This window comes from Phyllopteryx taeniolatus, chromosome 15 (genome assembly GCF_024500385.1).
Source record: "Phyllopteryx taeniolatus isolate TA_2022b chromosome 15, UOR_Ptae_1.2, whole genome shotgun sequence".
NCBI classification, from domain to species: Eukaryota; Metazoa; Chordata; class Actinopteri; order Syngnathiformes; family Syngnathidae; genus Phyllopteryx; species Phyllopteryx taeniolatus.
In genome coordinates, this window is record NC_084516.1 from 16,884,423 (window position 1) to 16,904,493 (window position 20,071).

At 40.4% G+C, this 20,071-nt stretch overlaps 1 protein-coding gene across 3 annotated transcripts in view; it reads left to right on the forward strand.

Moving 5' to 3' along the window:
* Positions 1-14,503: 14,503 nt before the first annotated feature.
* The window catches only part of LOC133490224 (astrotactin-2-like), a 286,520-nt gene continuing 280,952 nt past the window's right edge, over positions 14,504-20,071 (forward strand). For all 3 annotated transcript variants that reach the window (XR_009792133.1, XM_061800017.1, XM_061800018.1), the window contains exon 1: positions 14,504-15,057. Coding sequence is in view for 2 of the 3 variants with exons in the window: in XM_061800017.1 (XP_061656001.1) it covers positions 14,640-15,057 (418 nt within the window). In the remaining variant the exon portion in view is untranslated. The remainder of the gene's footprint in view (positions 15,058-20,071) is intronic.

A 20,071-nucleotide genomic window follows, 5' to 3' on the forward strand; every position in this document is an offset into this window, starting at 1 on the left:
AACCACCATGCCGCGCTATGTATGTACGGTGTGTGCTTGCGTGTGTGTGTGTGTGTGTGTGTGTATATATACTGTACACGTGAAAAAGAAATAATTAAATGTATGCAACTGTACAAAAACATTAAAAATGTGTAATCATTTAGTTTGCAAGAGTTAGTCATTAATTCCTTTTCAATCCATTCAAACATTGTGCAAAGATCCAACATTAAGTCTAAATGCAGAGAGCACACACACACTTTGCGCTGTTTGCGTGTAACAAAGTAGAAAATTAAAAAGCGTCTGTGTTGTGCACTTCCAGCAGCCCCTACGACATGCATGATTCAAATGAAAAGTCTGCCGTCTCGCCCTGCACGCGCCTGATAACGAGCCACTCATTTGCATTATGTGTACTGGGGCATATAAAGCAATGAGGGTCCAGGGTCTCCATGCACAGGCTTTGGGAAGCACAGAAATACAGTATATTATTCCCATTAAAACATTGCTGTTTTAAAGTCACAATCATTTTGGGGCGATGGTAATATTTTGGTCATTGGAAAACTGCTCCCAATTTATTTACAGTGTGTACATACAGTACCTCATCTAGTTAGCCGTGTGAGCTATTTGACGTTCACTGTAATTACGGCTTCACTACTGAAATAGCATAGCAACAACTCGCAAATAACAACCGACTAGAGCATGTTGTGCCTTTCGTGAATTTGTAAGAAAAGAAATTCATGGTGAACCGAGGACCTCCTGAACACGCTTTGGCAGTTTGTGCTTATAGAATAGTTGCATACTTAAATACAGCGGTTGAAATATTTAACACATCAACATTTTTCTTATTAAATATATTTCCAAAGGTGCTATTGACATGAACATTTTACCAGATGTTGGGAACAATCCAAGTAATCCATACATACAAAGAAAGTAGAACAAATAAAATCAGAAATTAAGTTGTGTGTAATAATGTGAAATGACACGGAAACACTATTGAACATGCCAACTGGTATTTATTTAATATTTTGTACAAAGGCCTTTGTTTGCAATGACAGGTTCAAGACACCTCCTGTATGGAGAAACTAGTCGTGTCCATTGCGCTGGTGTGATTTTGGCCCATTCCACCACACAAGCAGTCATCACATCTTAAATGTTCCGTGGGGTTCTTTTATGGACCTTGCGTTTCAGTTCTTTCCATAGATTTTCAATTGGATTCAAGTAAGGTGATTGGCTCGGCCATTCTAGCAGCTTTATTATTTTTTTTTGGAACCAATTGTGAGTTTCCTTGGCAGTATGTTTTGGATCATTATCCTGCTGAAATGTCCACCCCCGTTTCATTTTCATCATCCTCGTAGACGGTAGCAGATTTTTGTCAAAAATGTCTCGGTACATTTGCCCATTGATCCTTCCTTCAATAATGTGAAGTTTACCAGTAGCATTTGCTGAAAAGCAGCCCCACACCATCATGTTCCCACCTCCAACTTCACTGTCGATATGGTGTTTTTACGGTGATGTGGAGTACCATTTATCCTCCAAACGTGGTGTGAATTATGGCATCCAAAGAGTTCAATTTTTCTCTCATCAGACCAGACTATATTCTCCCAGTATTTAACTGGCTTGTCAAAATGTTGTTCAGCAAATTTTAAACGAGCTTTGACATGCTTTTTTTTCCAGCAATGGGGTCTTGCGTGGTGACCGTGCATACAGGCCATGGTGGCGGAGTGCATTACTCACTGTTTTCCTTGTGACAACAGTACCTGCTAATTTCAGGTCTTTTTGAAGCTCTCCACAGCTGGTCCTTGGCTATTGGACAACTCTTCTGATTATTCTTTGTGCTCCTCTGTCAGAAATCTTGCGAGGATCATCTGATCAAGGCAAATTTATGGTGGTATGATTGGCTTTCCACTTACGTATTATGGCCCCAACCGGGCTCCCTGGAATATTCAGAAGCTTAGATATGCGCATATAACCAATGCCATCGTTATGTTTTGCAACAATTAATTTGCAATGGTCTTAAAACAGTTCTTTGCTCTTACCCATCATGAGACGTGTCTTGACTCACACCTTGACAATTAGACCTTTTTGTAGGCCATCAATTAGGACTGAACCAGATGATATTCATTTGCACTGACAAGGGGCTGGATTGCTGTTTGATTGTTGATAGACTTTAGGTGTTGTCTTGGCTTTACGTGCCTTTTTGCACCTCCCTTTCTTCATGTGTTCAATACTTTTCCGTGTTATTTCACATCATTATTATAATTGCTGATCTTATTTGTTCTACTTTCTTTGTATGTATGGATTACTTGGTTTGTTCCCAACATCTGGTGAAATTTTCACGTCAATAGCACCTTTGGAAATATATTTCGTGAGAAAAATAGTGATGTCTTAAATATTTAGTTCAGCCGCTGTATCTGTTCTCCAATATCACACCCCCTTTTTCACTACAAATTCTAAAAATCATCAAACGTTGACACCATCCACCAACCACATAAGACAACTTGGGCAAAAAAAGCAATTTAACCTTGCCCATCTATTTAGGATACCTGCTTTTACAATTGGAGCTCATTTGTGTGACCATTTGTTCAAGAATGTGTCTGGAATGTGCCCAAAATGGCTGCTTGAAACCAAACTGGGCGACTTCTCGTTAATTCTTGACTGTTTTGTCTGGCCCGTGCTGATAGATACTGTATGTATGTGCCCCAACCTTTATGACAAGCAGTCAAACTGGTGTCGGTAGGCAGTTTTTTTTCCAGCTTTCCGAGAGTCCTCACAATGGTCAAACTTTGATGCAAATGCCCCCCCACATTAGATGGCATAAAAAATGCAAAAAAAGCTTCACAATTTAACATCACCCATCTGTCGAGTATACGTATGTGCTTCCAATTGGGCTTCATTTGAGCAAAATCCCTAGTAGGAGTTCATTAAAGTAAGAGCCCTTGGAATTCACTCAAAATGGCAGCTTCAAACCAAAGTGGTTGACTTCCTGCAAAATTTTGGACATGGATCCTTGAGGGTTTCACATGCATCCTCTTAATGATAGAAATGCCTACCATATTTTGAACTGATCAGAAATACTGGTATCTGGGGCAGCCCCCTGCCCCTGCCCACCCCCGCCCACACACACACACACACAAACACACGCACACACACACACACACACACACTTTAAAAGAATCCCCAACATGATCAAACTTTTATGCCATGTTCGGACCACATTGGATGCCATAGGCAAAAGAGTTTCAAAATTTAACATTTCACATCTGTCAAACTACCATTTTGGCTTCATTTGAGCAAATCCTCTAGTAGGGAATGGTAAAGGTGCAAGCCCTTGAAATTCACCCAAAATGGTGGCTTCAAACAAAAATGGATAACTTTAAAGGTCCCATAATTTTGGCTATTTAGACCTCCATAGAGTGATTCTCTAACATGGATTTAGTATAAAAGTGTCAATTTCATTTAAAAAAAAAAAAAAAAAAAAAACACACCTTGGTTTTGTGTCCAGAAAAGGCCCCTCTGAAAGCTACGTACTTCCCTTTGACCCAGTTATGTATCCGTTTTGTCCATATTTCGCAAAGACACCCTCTGATTGGTTGCCTCCCTGTAGAAGACCCACTTGTGAGAGCACACGTTTTTGTTATGCTGACAGCGCTGGCTCGGGAGCGGAGAGGTAGGCGGAGATCTTCGCTAGTGACGTACATAGCCTCGAGAAAGTCGAATGACCTGATGGAATTTAGGAATGTGTGGACGATTTCATATGTTTACAGAGGCACCATAGAGACAATATTACATCATATACTGTACTATACTGACAACAGATCCTTCATGAGTAAAACAAAACATCCTAACAAAATAGCCAAATTAACTAATAAAAACAGCTGTTTTTTTAGATTAGATGGAGAATATTTGAATGCCAGAAACTGGTCTTTTTTTTTGGTTGGCACAAAACAATGCATTTGCCAAGAATCATCCTTGGAGCTGACATAAAAAAATTCACTTGAATAAGGTCACGGACAAGTACTACATCCCAGTTCTCGATGTTGCTGCTGTCCTATTATTTTCTGCCTTAATGGGACCCCGAGATCAAAATCTAAGCCACGGTTCACTTTACCTCTCTCTTTTTACATGATGTAGTCATACATAATGGGTTGAAAAAAGTAACAAAGCTATTTTGAATAAGTAAGGAGTAGAAAGTATGATTATCTGATTTCAAATGTAAAAGTATAAAGTTGTCAAAAAAACTATATTACAGAACCCAGTACTTGAAAAATCTCCATCAGTGCATCAGTGGTTACTGCAAACTGCAAAAACCTTTCTATATAATGCTTTGGCATTGGACCAAAGTGTTTTAATGACATCTTTCTCAATGAAGTTAATGAAGTCATCTTTCGTAATACCTTTTCACAATAATCTGATTGTGTTTATCTGATGCTACGGTGGGAAAATAAATGTGCAGGCAATTTATTAAGTTGCTGCATTATCAGTTGGTTTAATTGCCCCTGGTGTCCATGTAATTAGTTGGCCTTCGTTCTACAGCGGTCAGTGTGTGGGAGGACGGTGTCAACGGGAGCTGCAAATTACAGCCCGGGTCGCGCTGATGAGCCAGCGGTGGTGGGGATCAATGAAGGGGGAGGGTTGATGGGCGTGCACCTGACTGGGTGAAAGCGATACGGTAGCTTTTCCAATAATCTGTGCCGCAATTGTAATGAATCATTTAAGACTTTATTTCTAATCCCTCCTAGAGGCCATAAGTACACTGACACTTGTGCTAATAACACATGATTAAACTAAAAGCTTTAGTTTGCACTAAAATGGGCTCCTGCAGCACTGTTATTATACAACCGCAATTCCAATGAAGTTGGGACGTTGTGTTAAACATAAATAAAAACAGAATACAATGATTTGCAAATCATGTTCAACCTATATTTAAATGAATACACTACAAAGACAAGATATTTAATGTTCAAACGGATAAAGAAGTCACCATTAATGCTGAAAGGTACGTACAGGTTTTGGAGAAACATATGCTGCCATCCGAGCAACGTCTTTTTCATGAACGCCCCTGCTTATTTCAGCAAGACAATGCCAAATCACATTCTGCACATGTTACAACAGCATGGCTTTGTCGTTAAAGAGTGCAGGTACTAGACTGGCCTGCCTGCAGTCCAGACCTGTCTCCCATTGAAATTGTGTGGCGCATTATGAAGCGTAAAATATGACAACGGAGACCCCGGACTGATGAACAGCTGAAGCTGTACATCAAGCAAGAATGAGAAATAATTCTTCGTTAATAACTTCATTGGAATTGTGGTTGTATTAAGAGGTCACACATACACGTTTAAAAAGACTTTCATCCACCATTAAATGTATTTTAAATAAGTGGGGTTACAGTGAACAAATAATTAAGCATATTAAAAGCAAAGCATTGAAAGTGTTTCACACAGGTACTACCTTGGAAGTCCGGAAATGGGTGGACAAAGCCAAAAGTGTGAAAGGGTCTTCTAACTCATTGATTCGATTTAGACAGAAATGGACGGATGGGGGTGGAATTGTGTGCAGGTAGTTAGTACATATGCATCACATTTCTGAGGATCCGGGTTCAAATCCAGCTTCCCCTAGTTGGAGTTTGCATGTTTTCTCCGTGCCTGCATGGCTTTTCTCCGGGTACTCCGATTTCCTCCCACATCCCAAAAACATACATGGTAGGATAATTGAAGGCCTCTAAATTGCCCGTAGGTGTGAATGTAAGTGTGAATGGTTGTTTGTCTATGTGTGCCTTGTGATTGGCTGGCGACCAGTTCAGGGTGTACCCCGCCTCTCGCCCAGAGACAGCTGGGATAGGCTCCAGCACACCCACGACCCTGGTGAGGATAAGCGGTACAGAAAATGGATGGATGGACGGACGAGTGACATCACCAGGAATAAAAACACAAACCTTTTTTTCTTTTTTAATTATTATGGGTGCCACAAGACTTTATTCATATAACACCACCCCTCTTCAACACATAAAATCCACCCATAGATTTGTTATGACATTGTAAAATTTCATGCAGTGTATAGTTTGACTGTAAAGAAAAATGTAAGCATCCCATAATCAATGTGTAAGTAACAATTACGCTCCATTAAATCAATTACTAAGACTTTATTTCATCGAGCTTGTCCAAACTCCCCCTAAATTCTCCAATCACTTTTTCCTCGCAAGTTGAAAAGTAGTAGTAAAACAAGCTCGGCCGTAAGAAATATATTACGCCTGTCTTGGATGGTGACAGATGGAGAGGGTTGGCGGGGGCTCGGGTAGGGTGGATTCTGGAAGTAACGGTGAGGAGCAAGGCCAGAGTGATGAGAATAAGGCCGCATACACCTGACCTTGCCCGGCTGTCCCGGCGCTACCTTCTGTCACCGGCAGGACTAACGGATGGGCCGCTCAGCGGGCAAGGATGCGCACGCTAAACCTGGCTTGACAAGGGGATGACGGAAGATGGGGTGAGTAGAGTGGGGAGGAGAGGGTCACCCAAAGGTAGATCTTATTCCACTCTGAGTCACTATCAATGACGAGCAGCGTGGCCTTGGACGACAACAGCCCGTGACTCCGTCGTGCCGTAAATCTGCTTCACGGCTCCACTGCGGCGGCCACAAACATGTTTCTTGCCTCCTGTAATGACCTGCCTTGAACCCAACGCAAAATATAATTAATTTATTTGTCCATCAGGTTATCCATTCAACCTGGTTAACCAAGGATGACAAAAGGCAAGAGTATAGTTTTCCCACCTTCTTTTTTTTATTTCTGTAGCTCAGGAAATAGTTCCATTGTGAAGGAATTGGCAAAACGAGGGCCAGGCCACTTCATGGTTAACAGAGGATGATAGGACCGTGCCATTATTTTTACTTGGGGGGAAATACTTCCATCATGACATAATTGGCATTAGAGAAAATAAATGGCTTTATAAAGGTGAAAACAATTTGGAGTTCCACATTTGTTTGGTTGTCCATCAGTTTTGAGCAGGCCACTTCCTGGTAACAGAGGATGGCAGGATTGCAATTTGTTTTTTTTATTCTGGAGCGTGTAAATTCTTCCATTATAACTGAAATTGGCAAAAAAAAAAAAATGAAAGTGGAAAAAAATCGGGGACTGCTGTATTTGTTAATTCCATCTTTATGTAAGCAGGCTGCCTTCTGTTTCATTGAATGTAAAATGACAGGAACATATCATGATTTTGATTGTGAAGTGGGGGAACAACTGTAGTTCCATTATGATTTATTTGATAGTCTGCAGGCCATTTCGTGGTTAACGGAGGATGATGACCAGTCTATACCATAGCACAGGTCTATAGCATTTTTTAAAATGTATTTTGAAGCGAGGAAATGTCTCCATTGTGACGTAATCTGCATAAATAAAATTAATAACAAGAAATTCCTTTCACAAAAGAGAAAAAATTGCAGAGTGTTGTATTTGTGTTTCTCCAAGTGTCGCAGTCAAGTTTCTTCATCCATTTGTCCGTCGGACGGTTCATGGAAGTTGATGTTACAGAGAAACTGACATTGAACATTTTGGCAATATTTCCAAAAGGCATGCTTGGTGCAAACACAACACTGCTCATTACCAAAAGAGGACCATACCTACAGTGAGGCATAGTGGTGGCAGAATCATGCTTTCGGGCTGTTTTTCTTCAGCTCGAACTTGGGCTTTAAACGAGTTGGAGGGAATTAGGAAGAGTTGGTAATAGCAGTCAGTGTTAGCACAGAAACTTCAAGCTGCTGCGAAAACACTAATACAACATCTAAAATTTATTAGGAGTCATCAGAGGCATTTTGAATATTAGCTGATTATGATTTAACATGCGCCACGGTGGCTGACTGGTTAGCACGTCTACCTCATAGTTCTGAGGCCTCGGGTTCAAATCTGGCCTCGCCTGTGTGGAGTTTGCATGTTCTCCCCGTGCCTGCGTGGATTTTCTCCGGGTACTCCGGTTTCCTCCCACATCCCAAAAACATGCATGGTCGGTTGATTAAAGACTCTAAATTGGCAAATTGCCCGTACGTGTGAATGTGAATGGTTGTATGTTTAAATGTTCCCAGTTCAGGGTGTACCCGGCCTCTCGCCCAAAGATAGCTGGGATAGGCTCCAGCACGCGTGAGGATAAGCGGTACAGAAAATGGATGGATGGATGATTTAACATGAGATTGAATGTGATCTGTTACTGTAACACAGCCATATTCCAGTTGTAAGACAGTCAGCACACATGTACAACTACATTATTTCAGTTATTTTCACTTTTTTTTTGGAAAAGATTCTACGGGGGTTTTTTTTCAATAGACTTTTACAGATTATAGGTCACATTATGGTGGAAAAAGTTTCAAAATTATTAATTATTGGCATATTTTTTCACAATCACAAAAACCTGCCATTTGAACGGGGGGGGGGGGGGGGGTGGTGTAGACTATCCACTGTATGTTAGCAGACCGCTTTCTGGTTCACGTAGCACAATATAAGACGACTGGAAAGTAAGATTGTTTTTATTGTGATGTTGCTGCAAATAGCAAAAATCATTCAAAAAAAATTCATTTTACAAAAGTAAAAAGTCTTGCTGCACTGTAAATTTCTTGTAGTTCCTCCTCCATTTGTTACTAAGCTTCTTCCTTCTTTTGTGACTCACACTGCAACAGATACAGTGCATAGTAATGAGAATAAAAGTAATAACTTGGATTTACATTGCATTTTTCAAAGAACCCAAGGAAGCTTTGCAGTACCGCATGGGGTAATTAAAACACAACTGTGCACTGTGTGTGTCTGTTTTTTTGTGTATGTGTATATCTAATACTAAATGTATAACATTAAATTTTGATGTAATTAATTAATTATTGTCAATTATTCTCTTTTATTTATTTGTTAGTTTTATTAAATTTAGAATTGAAAATTGTATTTGTTTGTCTGTCTGTTTTTTAGCTTTTAGTTTCAACGTAAGCCAACGACCATCAAAACAATTGTCACATTAGGCTAGCATGAAGCGCCAGCAGGTAATTTCTTACTTGATGACAATAGATAAGACTTGACTGGGAAAGGTCGCTAAAGGTCAGCCTCCTCAGTCATTGCGCCGCCAAAAATCTATTTAACACCTCCGTCTCAGGTGAAGCTTGTTGTCCGTCAAATTCAATTTGGACACATTTCGAAAGCCGCCGCCGTCTCGTTTGGGTCAAAGCAATTTCCACAGCCATAAATCTCAAATAACCAAGCGCTGAACCTTTTTAAAAAGCTCTTAGTCAGCTCATAAAAATGCAGCTCTTCCTTGTTCCGCTCCCTTGTTTTAGTTGCAGCTGGTTGACAGCCATTGATCCGGCGTGACGATGTCTCGTTACTGTTTGGCCATTCAAGAGAGACGCGGTTCAATGAAATCTGTCAACCAAACTGTGGCAGCCGCTTCCAGGCGTCAGCGCGCGTCAGCACCTCCTGCGCACCTTAAAGCGGAAACAGCGACAAAACGTTTGCCCTTTAGGCTAATCTTTGAAGCTATAGCTGCTCCATTAGTGAATCACCAAAGCATTTTAAATACCGCGGAAGGTAAATAAATGTCAGGGCGGCTATTACAGCATCGACGATGGCTGCAAACATGCTGACCACATACTTTACTGGCAGAGGGAAACATTAAGATGAGTTGTGTGCATTTCTGTTTTTGCTTTCTTGAAACAGCAGCAAAACTTTCAATTTAACTACCCACCCGACCAATCAGAGAAGCGCGTTAAGAAAGCAAATAATCAGTTTTAAGATGCTTTTGCCATAGATTAAAGGATTTTTTTAAACATTTGCAACATGGTAATATTTCATATTTTTTTTAAATAGTCACGCATTGACACAAAAACAGCAATGATATATTACAAAACAAAACTACATTGAATGTGTGTGTGTGTGTTTTTGTCTTTGTGGGTACCAACAGCTAATCAACTAATGTGTCCCAAAAAGCACTTCGAACATGGACGCATAGCATTGTTTAAAAATATGATATAGATGTTTGCAAAGGTCATTTTGCAATAATTTTATTTATTGTTCTCAACATAAAAGTGGGTCACGACTGGGTGACTAACAGAAAACGAGAGTCCCAGTGTATAAACATAAGTAAAAAAAAAAAAATAAAAAAAAATCAACAGTTGAGAACCACAGCTTTAGATGCTAACTGAGCTGAAATCGCACGTCAACTTTTGTCGCTTTATCCATATTGACCTCACCAGCCAGGACAATTAAACAGGTGACACGTAAACCACTGCTGGTCACTCATTGGTTAATAATCATCGGGTAGGCCTGTAGGTCTAGAAATGACCAAAAACATGCATTAGCTTTCCCCGGGCTGCTATGTGATATGCCACAGTTTCCACTTGGCAACAACATTCCTGTTTCTTCCTGCCTTCAGTCTCTTATTGAAAAAAAAATTACATGTGGTTATTCTCTTACATGTGGCGGCTCAGTGTTAAGAATAAGTGTGAAAGCAGCCACCATGTTAGTCAGAAGACTTTGTGTACAGCATTCCGTATGTCTCTTCTGTACATCTGCTCCTCTCGCTCTCTTTCTGTCTCTCTCGCTCTCTTTCTCTTTCTCGCAAAGAATTAACTAGAAAGACGAATCTTGCCATTTACCAGTGGGTGGTAGCAATTGCATCAATTATTCTGTAAAGAGTGAAAGACACGGAAGAAATAGCTAGCACTTTCAATAATATCTGTTTTTACGAAGCATGTTCGCAATAGACTGGAGAGGTAAAAAAATATGAAGAACAGGTTTTGCATATAAAAAGGTTATTTTTGTGAGCAGCCAACATGTCAATGTTATGCTGCGAAAAAAAAAGCCAAAAACTACATAATGAAATAAATATTTTAAAAATTATTTATTCCAAAGACTTCAAGTCCTTGTAATTGCCTTTAAAATGCACGCACGCCACACCATGTTGTTCCAAGATGGATGAGAGTGACGACGATGACGATGATGATGCTTTTATAGACTGTCTCATTCTCATTCACTGGTGCAGTCAGTCAGAGTGAATCACTCCTCGGCGGAGTGAATATTCTGTAATTGGAACTGGGATCTCTCAGGTGAAACATTCCGAGTTACTACAGTGGGATTCATCTAATTTGCACGCATGCCCAAAAAGTTGGAGGAGATGTGTTTGAACAGAAGTATTTGTTGAAGGACAACAAATAATTGAAAGTCAATAACTACTCTGGGGTCAAACATTTATGGACTGTGGAGGCAATGGTCACATTTTAACATTATATACTGCCATACAAGTGTAAATAGAAGCTAATCACTGTATAATAAAACCAAAATATAGTAAAACTACTCCTTTTAAGTCACATTTGACATTCTTGACTCTTATACAAGTGAAGAAACAAGTCACACACCATATTAACCTAAAATAATGTAAAACTGCAATTTTTAAAGTAACATTTTAACATTATTACCGGCCCTATACGTGGAAAGAAAAGTCAACATTTGTACAACTAAAATAAAGTCTGACGATGATGAAGTAACATTTCAACATTTTTGACTGTATTACATGTGCAAAGTCAAACGTCATATCAAACTACAATTAAGTAAAACATCTTTGGTTGGTAATATTGTTACCGCTTGTCAGAAATTATTCTTTCCGTCAGCTGTTGCTTTCATTTAAATGCTACATTTACATTGTTGGCTGGTTTGTAATATTAGTTTGCCTGTTATTGGTTTTGAACTAATTGCATTGTTCTTATTGAACTGAGCAACCATTACACATGTTGCAAATGATCAATTCCTGCTTCTCTGGTTTTTGTCTTATTTGCCCTGAACTCTTGAGCTTTGCTTGACATTGGAGGTATTTTTGGTCCACTTTACTGTTCAATAAATCACTTGCTCGCTGAACAGTATTATCTTTTGTAAAAGCTAAACTTTTGGAAACAGGTCTTGCATTGGATCTCAATGCAGGAGTACCTAATATAATGACCTTTAAACATGTGGGCATTTTAATCCTTCCATCCATTTTCTACACCGCTTATCCTCACTAGGGTCGCGGGTATGCTGGAGCCTATCCCGGCTAACTGCAGGCAGTTAGCCGGGATAACCACCCTGAACTGGTTGCCAGCAAATTGCAGGGCACATCTAAACAAACAAACATTCGCGCTCACACTCACACCTATGGGCAATTTAGAGTCTTCAATTATCCTATGATTTTGGGATATACCCGGTGAAAACCCACGCAGGCACGGGGAGAACATGCAAACTCCACACAGGCGAAGGCCGGATTTGAACCCGGGTCCTCATTACTGTGAGGCAGATGTGCTAACTCGTGCAGCCCTGGGCATTTTAATATGGATTTTAATTAGCTTCAAATAACTTTTGGCTCTTGTTAGAACCTACAATAGAACTGTCCGCTTTATCTTGGGACACATTTAAATGATTTAAATTAATAGTAATTATTATTAACTAAATTAACACTTAACTGTGCTGTTTATTTCTTCTGTACAAATTAAAGGCTTTTAAACCACAGATACTCACAAAAAGTCCTATATTGGCTTTTAAATATTCAGCTTTCGAGTGAAATTCAAGGTTGAACCTAAATTGCACAAATCCTCTATAGGTGAACTTAGTTTGACCTTCTCTAAACTTTTCAATGCGCATATCCAACTGTTCAATGTTTCAGTACTTTTTCTACAACTTTCTACTCTTTAACTAGAGCTGAAGAGCGAAATTCATAACAGATGTTTGAGCAATGACTGGACCAGTACATTTCCTGGTTCAATCAGCATTGTTATTGAAACAGTCCTCTTCATCAAGTTGTTCACATTTAGACATCATGAGACCAAGATGAAATCTCACAATTGATCAGCCGCACCTCGCTATTGTGAGGCTTCATACAGGATGTTTTCAGAGGGAAGTGGCTAACAGAGAGAGAGAAAGACTGAGAAAGACACAGAAAGGCATAGAAGTAAGTGGATGATCTCTGAGATTTTCATGGATCAATCACCTGTTGTGAATTTTGCCATTCGACTCCTAATCCGCTGCACACGGCCAAAAGAATAATAATAATAATAATTTAAGAAATTTAAAATACACGGGACATCTCCCCACTGCACATCAGGCAATTGACTCTTGCACCTATAATTCAGCATGCTTCAAGGGAAAAACTGCAATGTTTTGAGGCTCCACATACAGTGAGATGTACTATTTTATTTTTTTATTTTTTTATTTAACCACAAACATAGCATGAATTTCAAGGAAGAAGCGGTTTGCCTTGACCGCTGTACCTATAAGAATACAAAGAAAGGAAAGAAGCGAGAAATACATGAAGAGTGTTGATATTTCAGAGGCCCTCCAACGCTTCACTTTTTCATCCATATATGAAATTATAAATGTAGATAAGTAGTCTTGTAAAAAAAAAAAAGAAAAACTGTGTTGGTATGGCATGCAGCCAGAGCTGGCAGTGGTCAGCTCGATGACGTTTGAGTACATTTGCTTGCAAAGACTCGCCAAGCTTACATTTTTTTCCTATAAATATAATTAATTATTATAGTAAAATACACTACACAGTATTATACTGTATTGGTACTGCTCAGCAACGGCAGCGGTCGGCTGAATTTTGCTTATAACTGTAAACATATTTTGGTTGGTTTCATGATACGATATGGCATTTTGGCTGTCAGATCTGTAACGTTAGAACGGCATTCGCCGGCGGTTCAAATTTTGAATAGCAGCAAAACCAGTGAGACAGTCTAGCTATTTAAACACAAGTAACATTACAACAGTTATTTGTAGATTGAAGGGTTGGGGGCATAGGTTGGAGGGGGGACACCCGGTGAGGACATGCAATACCTTCCCCAGATAACCAGATAAGAGAAGACAGAAAAGGGTAGGACAGGATGTGGGAAAATGAGCAAGTCAGCACTACTGTCGAGTGGTGCAGTGGGCTTTAAAAAAAAACAAAATTTTTTTTTTTTTTTTAAGTGTCTAAACACCTCTAAGAACCTGTGAATTGATATGTTAGTATAACCTGTGTTGTTGTGGGTGATCCCAGCACAAGTAATTATAGTCTATAGTGTTTCTATCGAATTTATTAGTGAATGAACACCAGATCACATGCAATTGTTAGTCAACTGGTGTATGGAGTTGCTGAGCCGGTGCAAAACATGTAACATCGAACAGTTGCACATGTACATTTAAATGTTCAGATTTCAAATTAAGTTCACCTGCAAAGGTTAGAGTGCATTTTAGGTCCATCCTGAAATTTCACCGGGAAAGCCAAATATCCCAAACTGTTTATGAGTACTGTAGTGTAAATTGAAAGAGCAGAAATGTGGCATACTGTTTTCTAACTTTGCAAGTTCAGCATTATGAGTTCAGATTTGTACTTTTGTTATACAGAGTTCATTTGCTTGAACTGTATATTTTGAAATACTATTCAGAGTTTATTACGTTTCAAATGATGGATGACTGCTGAATTGCTGGAGCCGGATGACGCCCCAGCCCCCCCAAAATCGCCCCCCCCCCCACCTCTCCGGGCTCACCTGTGCTGCCGCCTCCTGGACGGCCGCGCATCGCCTTGTGCAAAACGAGCGTGTGGCTGGCTGGCTGCTTCCTCTCATAAGTGCGCGGCCACTCGACGAGGAGCTTTCAAAGCGGCAGAAGCGCGCACAAGGAGCGGGGGGGGGGACAAATGGCGAGCACCGCGCCGCTGCTGCTGCTCTTCCGCGTGCTTCTCGCGGGGCTCGCGCCGACCACCGCTGGTGCCGCCGACGAGGGGACCGGCGGCGGCGAGGGACACGCCGCGGGGACTCCGTGCGAGCTCAAGAGCGTGACTGTCTCCACGCTGCCCGTGCTCCGGGAAAACGAGTTCAGCTTCACCGGCGTGGGAGCCTCCGGGAGCTCGGTCGGAGGCGGAGAAGGAGGTGGAGGGGGCGCCTCCGCCGGAGCAGGTGGCACCGCTGGAGGAGGACCGGCAGGAGGAGGAGGAGGAGGAGGAGGAGGAGGAGGTGGGGAATCACGGCTCCTGTTATTCGTCAGGACGGATCTACCTGGACGGATTTCCGTCATGGATGATCTCGACAACACGGCTCTGCCTTACTTCGCACTCGGTAAGAACCGCGGGAACCGCTCTGGTAGTGACTGACTGCCCCCCCCAACACAACACAACACAACACGTGATGATGGTGATGGTGATGGTGGTGATGGTGATGGTGATGATGGTGGTCCTGCTGGTTGTCCCGGAAGCACTTATTGAGTTAACATTCGCATAAATGAAGCATCGACAGTTGACATTTAAACACACAATTATGATTAATCTCACACTCAAGTACCACAAGTAAAACGTTGTAAGAACAATGTCACAATGTTGCGAGAAAAAAAAAACATATTACGAAGAAAAAAAAGCAATTTTACAACATTACATTTGTATTTGTTTTACTCTGAGTCAAAAGGTTACAAGAACAAAGTTGTAATTTTACAATATTAAAGACCGACAGGCAAATTATTTTACCATGGTGTACATGGGAAGAGAAATGGATTAGGGGTTATTTTAAAGGAAGAGGTAGCTAAGAATGTCTTGGACGTGAAAAGAGGATCAAATCGAGTGATGAGGTTGAAACTTGAAATTGAAGGTGTTACATATAATGTGGCGGCGGCACGATGCCGACTGTATAGCACATCTGCCTCACAGTTCAAATCTCGGCCTTGCCTGTGTGGAGTTTGCATGTTCTCCCCGTGCCTGCGTGGGTTTTCTCCGGTTACTTCGCTTTCCTCCCACATCCCAAAAACATGCATGGTAGGTTAATTGAAGACTCTGAATTGCCCGTAGGTGTGAATGTGAGTGTGAATGGTTGTTTGTTTATATGTGCCCTGTAATCGGCTGGCGACCAGTTCAGGGTGTAATCTCGCTCGAAGATAGCTGGGATAGGCTCCAGCACGTCCGTGACCCTTGTGAGGAGAAGCGGTACGGAAAATGAATTCATGAATAAAGACCAACAGCCACTGTCTCCCTCTCCACACTTGTGATATATTAATATCGCAGACAATAACACAAAAACATTTCTTTTCAAACTGCTTCTGCTTTGGATTTTTTTTCCCCTTGGAATAACATAAATGAATCATATCATATTTAAAAAATGTTTTTTTCCCCCAGAAATAAGTGATTATTTTCGTACTGTTATGACTTTATTTTCATAAAATCTCTGATTTGTATCGCAAATTGCAATTTCATCCTCATTGTGTCATAACTTTTTCTTCATGATATGAAACTTTTGTCTCATAAAACTCTTCTTACAACTTTATTCTTGTAATATAATCTTTTCCGTAATATTGACTTAATTGTCATATAATTATTATTTTTTTGACAACAACATTATGACTATTGTTGTAATATTTTGAGTTTTTTCTAGTAATTTTAAAATGTATTCTTATAATTTTATAAGAATAAAATAACATTATTCTCATGAATATTTCTTCATAATAATCTTTCTTTGTAAATCACAAGTTTATTCTCATATCACTAATTCAACTATATTCTTGAAACTTCATGACTTTATTCTCATATTATTATTAAATGTTTCCGTTCAGTGTTGCCTTAATTACTCTTTTGTCCCTAGGACAATACAAGTTTTGCTGTTCTCTCTGCTTTAAATTCAATGAAAAGTGATTTACCTCAATGCATAGGTATTTAGTTACAATCTTGTTTTTCTCCTCAGTGCTGCTGTCCACATGTTGTAGCTGGAATACGATTACATTTCATGCACACCCTCGCCCTCTCCGCACCCCAATCAAGGGATGCAATTTGGTCCTGCAAATATGCATGAAATTGATATTTGACTCTCTCTCTCTCTCTCTCTCTCACACACACACACACACACACACACACACACACACACGCACACACACACACACACACACATACAGTAGTGGCTAATGTTACTTCCACTCAATAAGATGCTTAGCTAGAGTTTGCATCACTGTCAAGAGAATACACACATAGAGATTAGGCAACAAATATAAACGGCACCCCACTGCTAGTTTGACAGGTCGTGGTAATATTCCACTTTTAAAAAGATCTTGGGTGTAAATATTCACTCGGTTGATCGTAATAGCTGTGGGAAAGAGCTCTGCTATTTAATAACAGCTTTGCTTGAAAGGGATGGGAGTCTTTATTCTTTACCTGCACCGAGGAGGTAATGTTTTTTATTAATCTTTGTTTGTGAGTGAGCAGAATAATGCAAATGGTAGGACAAAAATTTTGTTGATAAGAAGTAATGGAAATACAGTTAGTCTGTTCCAAAGTGAAATTACTGTTGTTGCTAACTGTACGGGAAATGTTTTGTGTACCATTTTGACATTCGTTATTGTCATACATGTTTGTTGCACAACACACAGAGAACCAGATTACACACATACATGCATGCAAGGAGAGATACCAGAGTGCAAAGGGCACAAACAGTGTTGCACCTCTTTGGCTCGGGCTGAGGTTGTGCCTTGCTCAAGAGCACCTCAACAGTCGTCAGCAATTTGACTACTACTACTCCAACAACTAGTTGCTACTTTACATTTGCCTGCAGCAGTACTCCAACTCTGACCCTCTGGTTTCAAAGCTCAAGTCCTTAGAGCTACTGCCACAACATTTTTTGCAGTGAAAAATTCATCTCGTTGCTAACTTAATGTTTTTAACTTTGGTTAGTGTTATTTTAGTTTTAATTGTGTGATTTCAACACCAACAAATGTGACTTATCTCACCACTTTAGCAGACTGAATAAATTGTGGCTACTGTGAGAAAGCCATGTCCTTAAAATGACTTTTTTTTTTTTTTTTTTAGACTATATTTAGCCCGCTGTGTTATTTTAATCCCTTCCCTTGGTCTTAATTTCCCTTCAGATCTGCAGCAGGGAGTCTAAAAGGCTGGCAGGACGGCGAAGGGCTGCGAGCACTAAGCTAGCTCGTCCACCGCCGAGAAAAAGGGGCTTCTCTGTGCTCTCAGGCACCCGGCTAGCAAATTTACAGCTCGAGTCGGTCTGTTACATTAGCTTAGCACCCGTTCATTCATCAGTGGCTAAATACTGACAAATAGTGGTACCTCAAAGGTCTTAAAACATGAATTGTTGTTCTCAATTTGTATTCTGTTTAATAAGAAGGAGCAAGGATGTAGACTGCTACCTTAGCTTGGCATCCATGGTTAAATACCGAAAAAAAAAAAACAATCGTGCCTCGAGTGTCAAACATCTTAAAACTTAAAAGGTTGTCATGCATTTGAGTCCTGTTTGACAATAAGCACCGAGTGAAGATGTAGACTCCTACAATATGTTACCTTAGAATGCATCTCCCCATCCTTCAATGGCTAAGTACAGTGGTACCTCTAAAATTGAGAGTCATAAAACTTATATTGTTGTCATGTATTCAAGTTGTATTATGATGTCAGGTACGTTCGGAAATTCAACCTGACGCGCTCACTGCGCTCTGAGGGTGCAGTGTTCAGAAAGTCAGAGCGCGCTTCATTTTCTATGAATTTATGAACGAGCGTGTTGGCCACAGGCAGGGATACGTCAGTGCGTCCTCCATACTGAATGTGTCAGTTCTGCCTGTAAACACCTCGTCCTGCCTGACGCTCCGGCCGCTCTGTCTCTTCGGTGAGAGTTGCACTCTGAATAACCGAACGGCACACTCCAACAACGCTCTGAGTTTCTGAACGTTCCGGAGTGTAGACTGTGCGCTTACAGTGAATTTCTGAAGGTACCCTTACCCTGAGGACTGCTAAGTTAGCTTAACATCCAGCCATCAATGACCAAATACTAAAAATAAAGTTGTAACCCTACCTCAAAAGTCTTAAAACCTAACTTGTTGTGAATTTGAGTTACATTTGACAAAAAAAGAGCATAGAGTAGAGCTATAGACTACAGTACTATGTTAGTTTAGCAATTAGCATTCATTCATATATCAAAATACTAAAAATACAGTGGTCAAACCTCGCAAAATCTAAATGGTTGTCGTGAAATTGTGTTCTTTTTAATAAGAAGGAGCAAAGATGTAAACTGCTATCTTAGCTTGGCTTCCATCCGTTCATCCATGGCTGAATACTGAAAAAACAATAATGCCTGAGGATTGCTTAAAAACTTTAATGCCCATTTGAGTCCTCTTTGACAAGGAGGAGCATTGAGTGAACAAGTACGCTGCTACATTTATCACCCATCCATCCATCCATCCATCCATCCATCCATCCATCCATCCATCCATGCATCCATCCATCCATCCATCCATCCATCCATCCATCCATCCATCCATCCATCCATCCAGACAGCACCATACTGTAAGGGATTCAAGAAAGAGCACTGGGTGAATCTGTAGACTTCTACGTTAGCTTTTCAGACCATAATGATTGTCAATAGTTGTCTATGTCCATCATTCCCATCCCTCACCCATGCATCTATCCAGATTGCAATATAATTAATTCTACACTGAAAACTGCTACTTAATAATTATGTTGCCTTTGTTATTGTCTTGTAAATACACCGCTCCTCTTAATGTTGCTAAAATGGTCTTTTTTTCTTTTCTTTTTTTTTTGTGAGTGACAAGCGATAAACCCTTGGCATAGATCCGCACTCTCCCGTTTGCTTGTGGGGGCGTCAGCAAAATTGTAGCAAAAACTATACAGCTGATTTTAATTCAAAGCTCGCTAAGTGGGCTTCCATTATCCAAGGAAGGAGTCCAAAGAAGGGCGTTTAAAGTCGACGGAAATGTCGATGAGTCTTCAAGAGGTTGTGGTATTTTGTTTCAATTTGAGGTTGTTGCTTATTAGCCGAATGCTGTGCAAACCACAAGAGAATACTTGTCTCGCTTCTCTTCCTTCATTGTTGAAGGCACCGTCGAGGTTTAGGGGAAGGAATGAAGGGTTCGTAAGGGACCACAAGTACTGTTCCTGTTGTGGTCTGCCTGTTCAGCTTTGATTTATGACCACAAGTGTTGGAGAAAATGGATGAGCGGTGTCGAGGAAAGATATTGCCCGCCCCACCCACACCATTCTTCTTTCCTTGTTGTCATGCATGTGAGGTACTCAGTCTATTTGGACGGCCGCAGCCAATGGGGCATTTATGCTATTTGGTTGTGTTGATTCATATT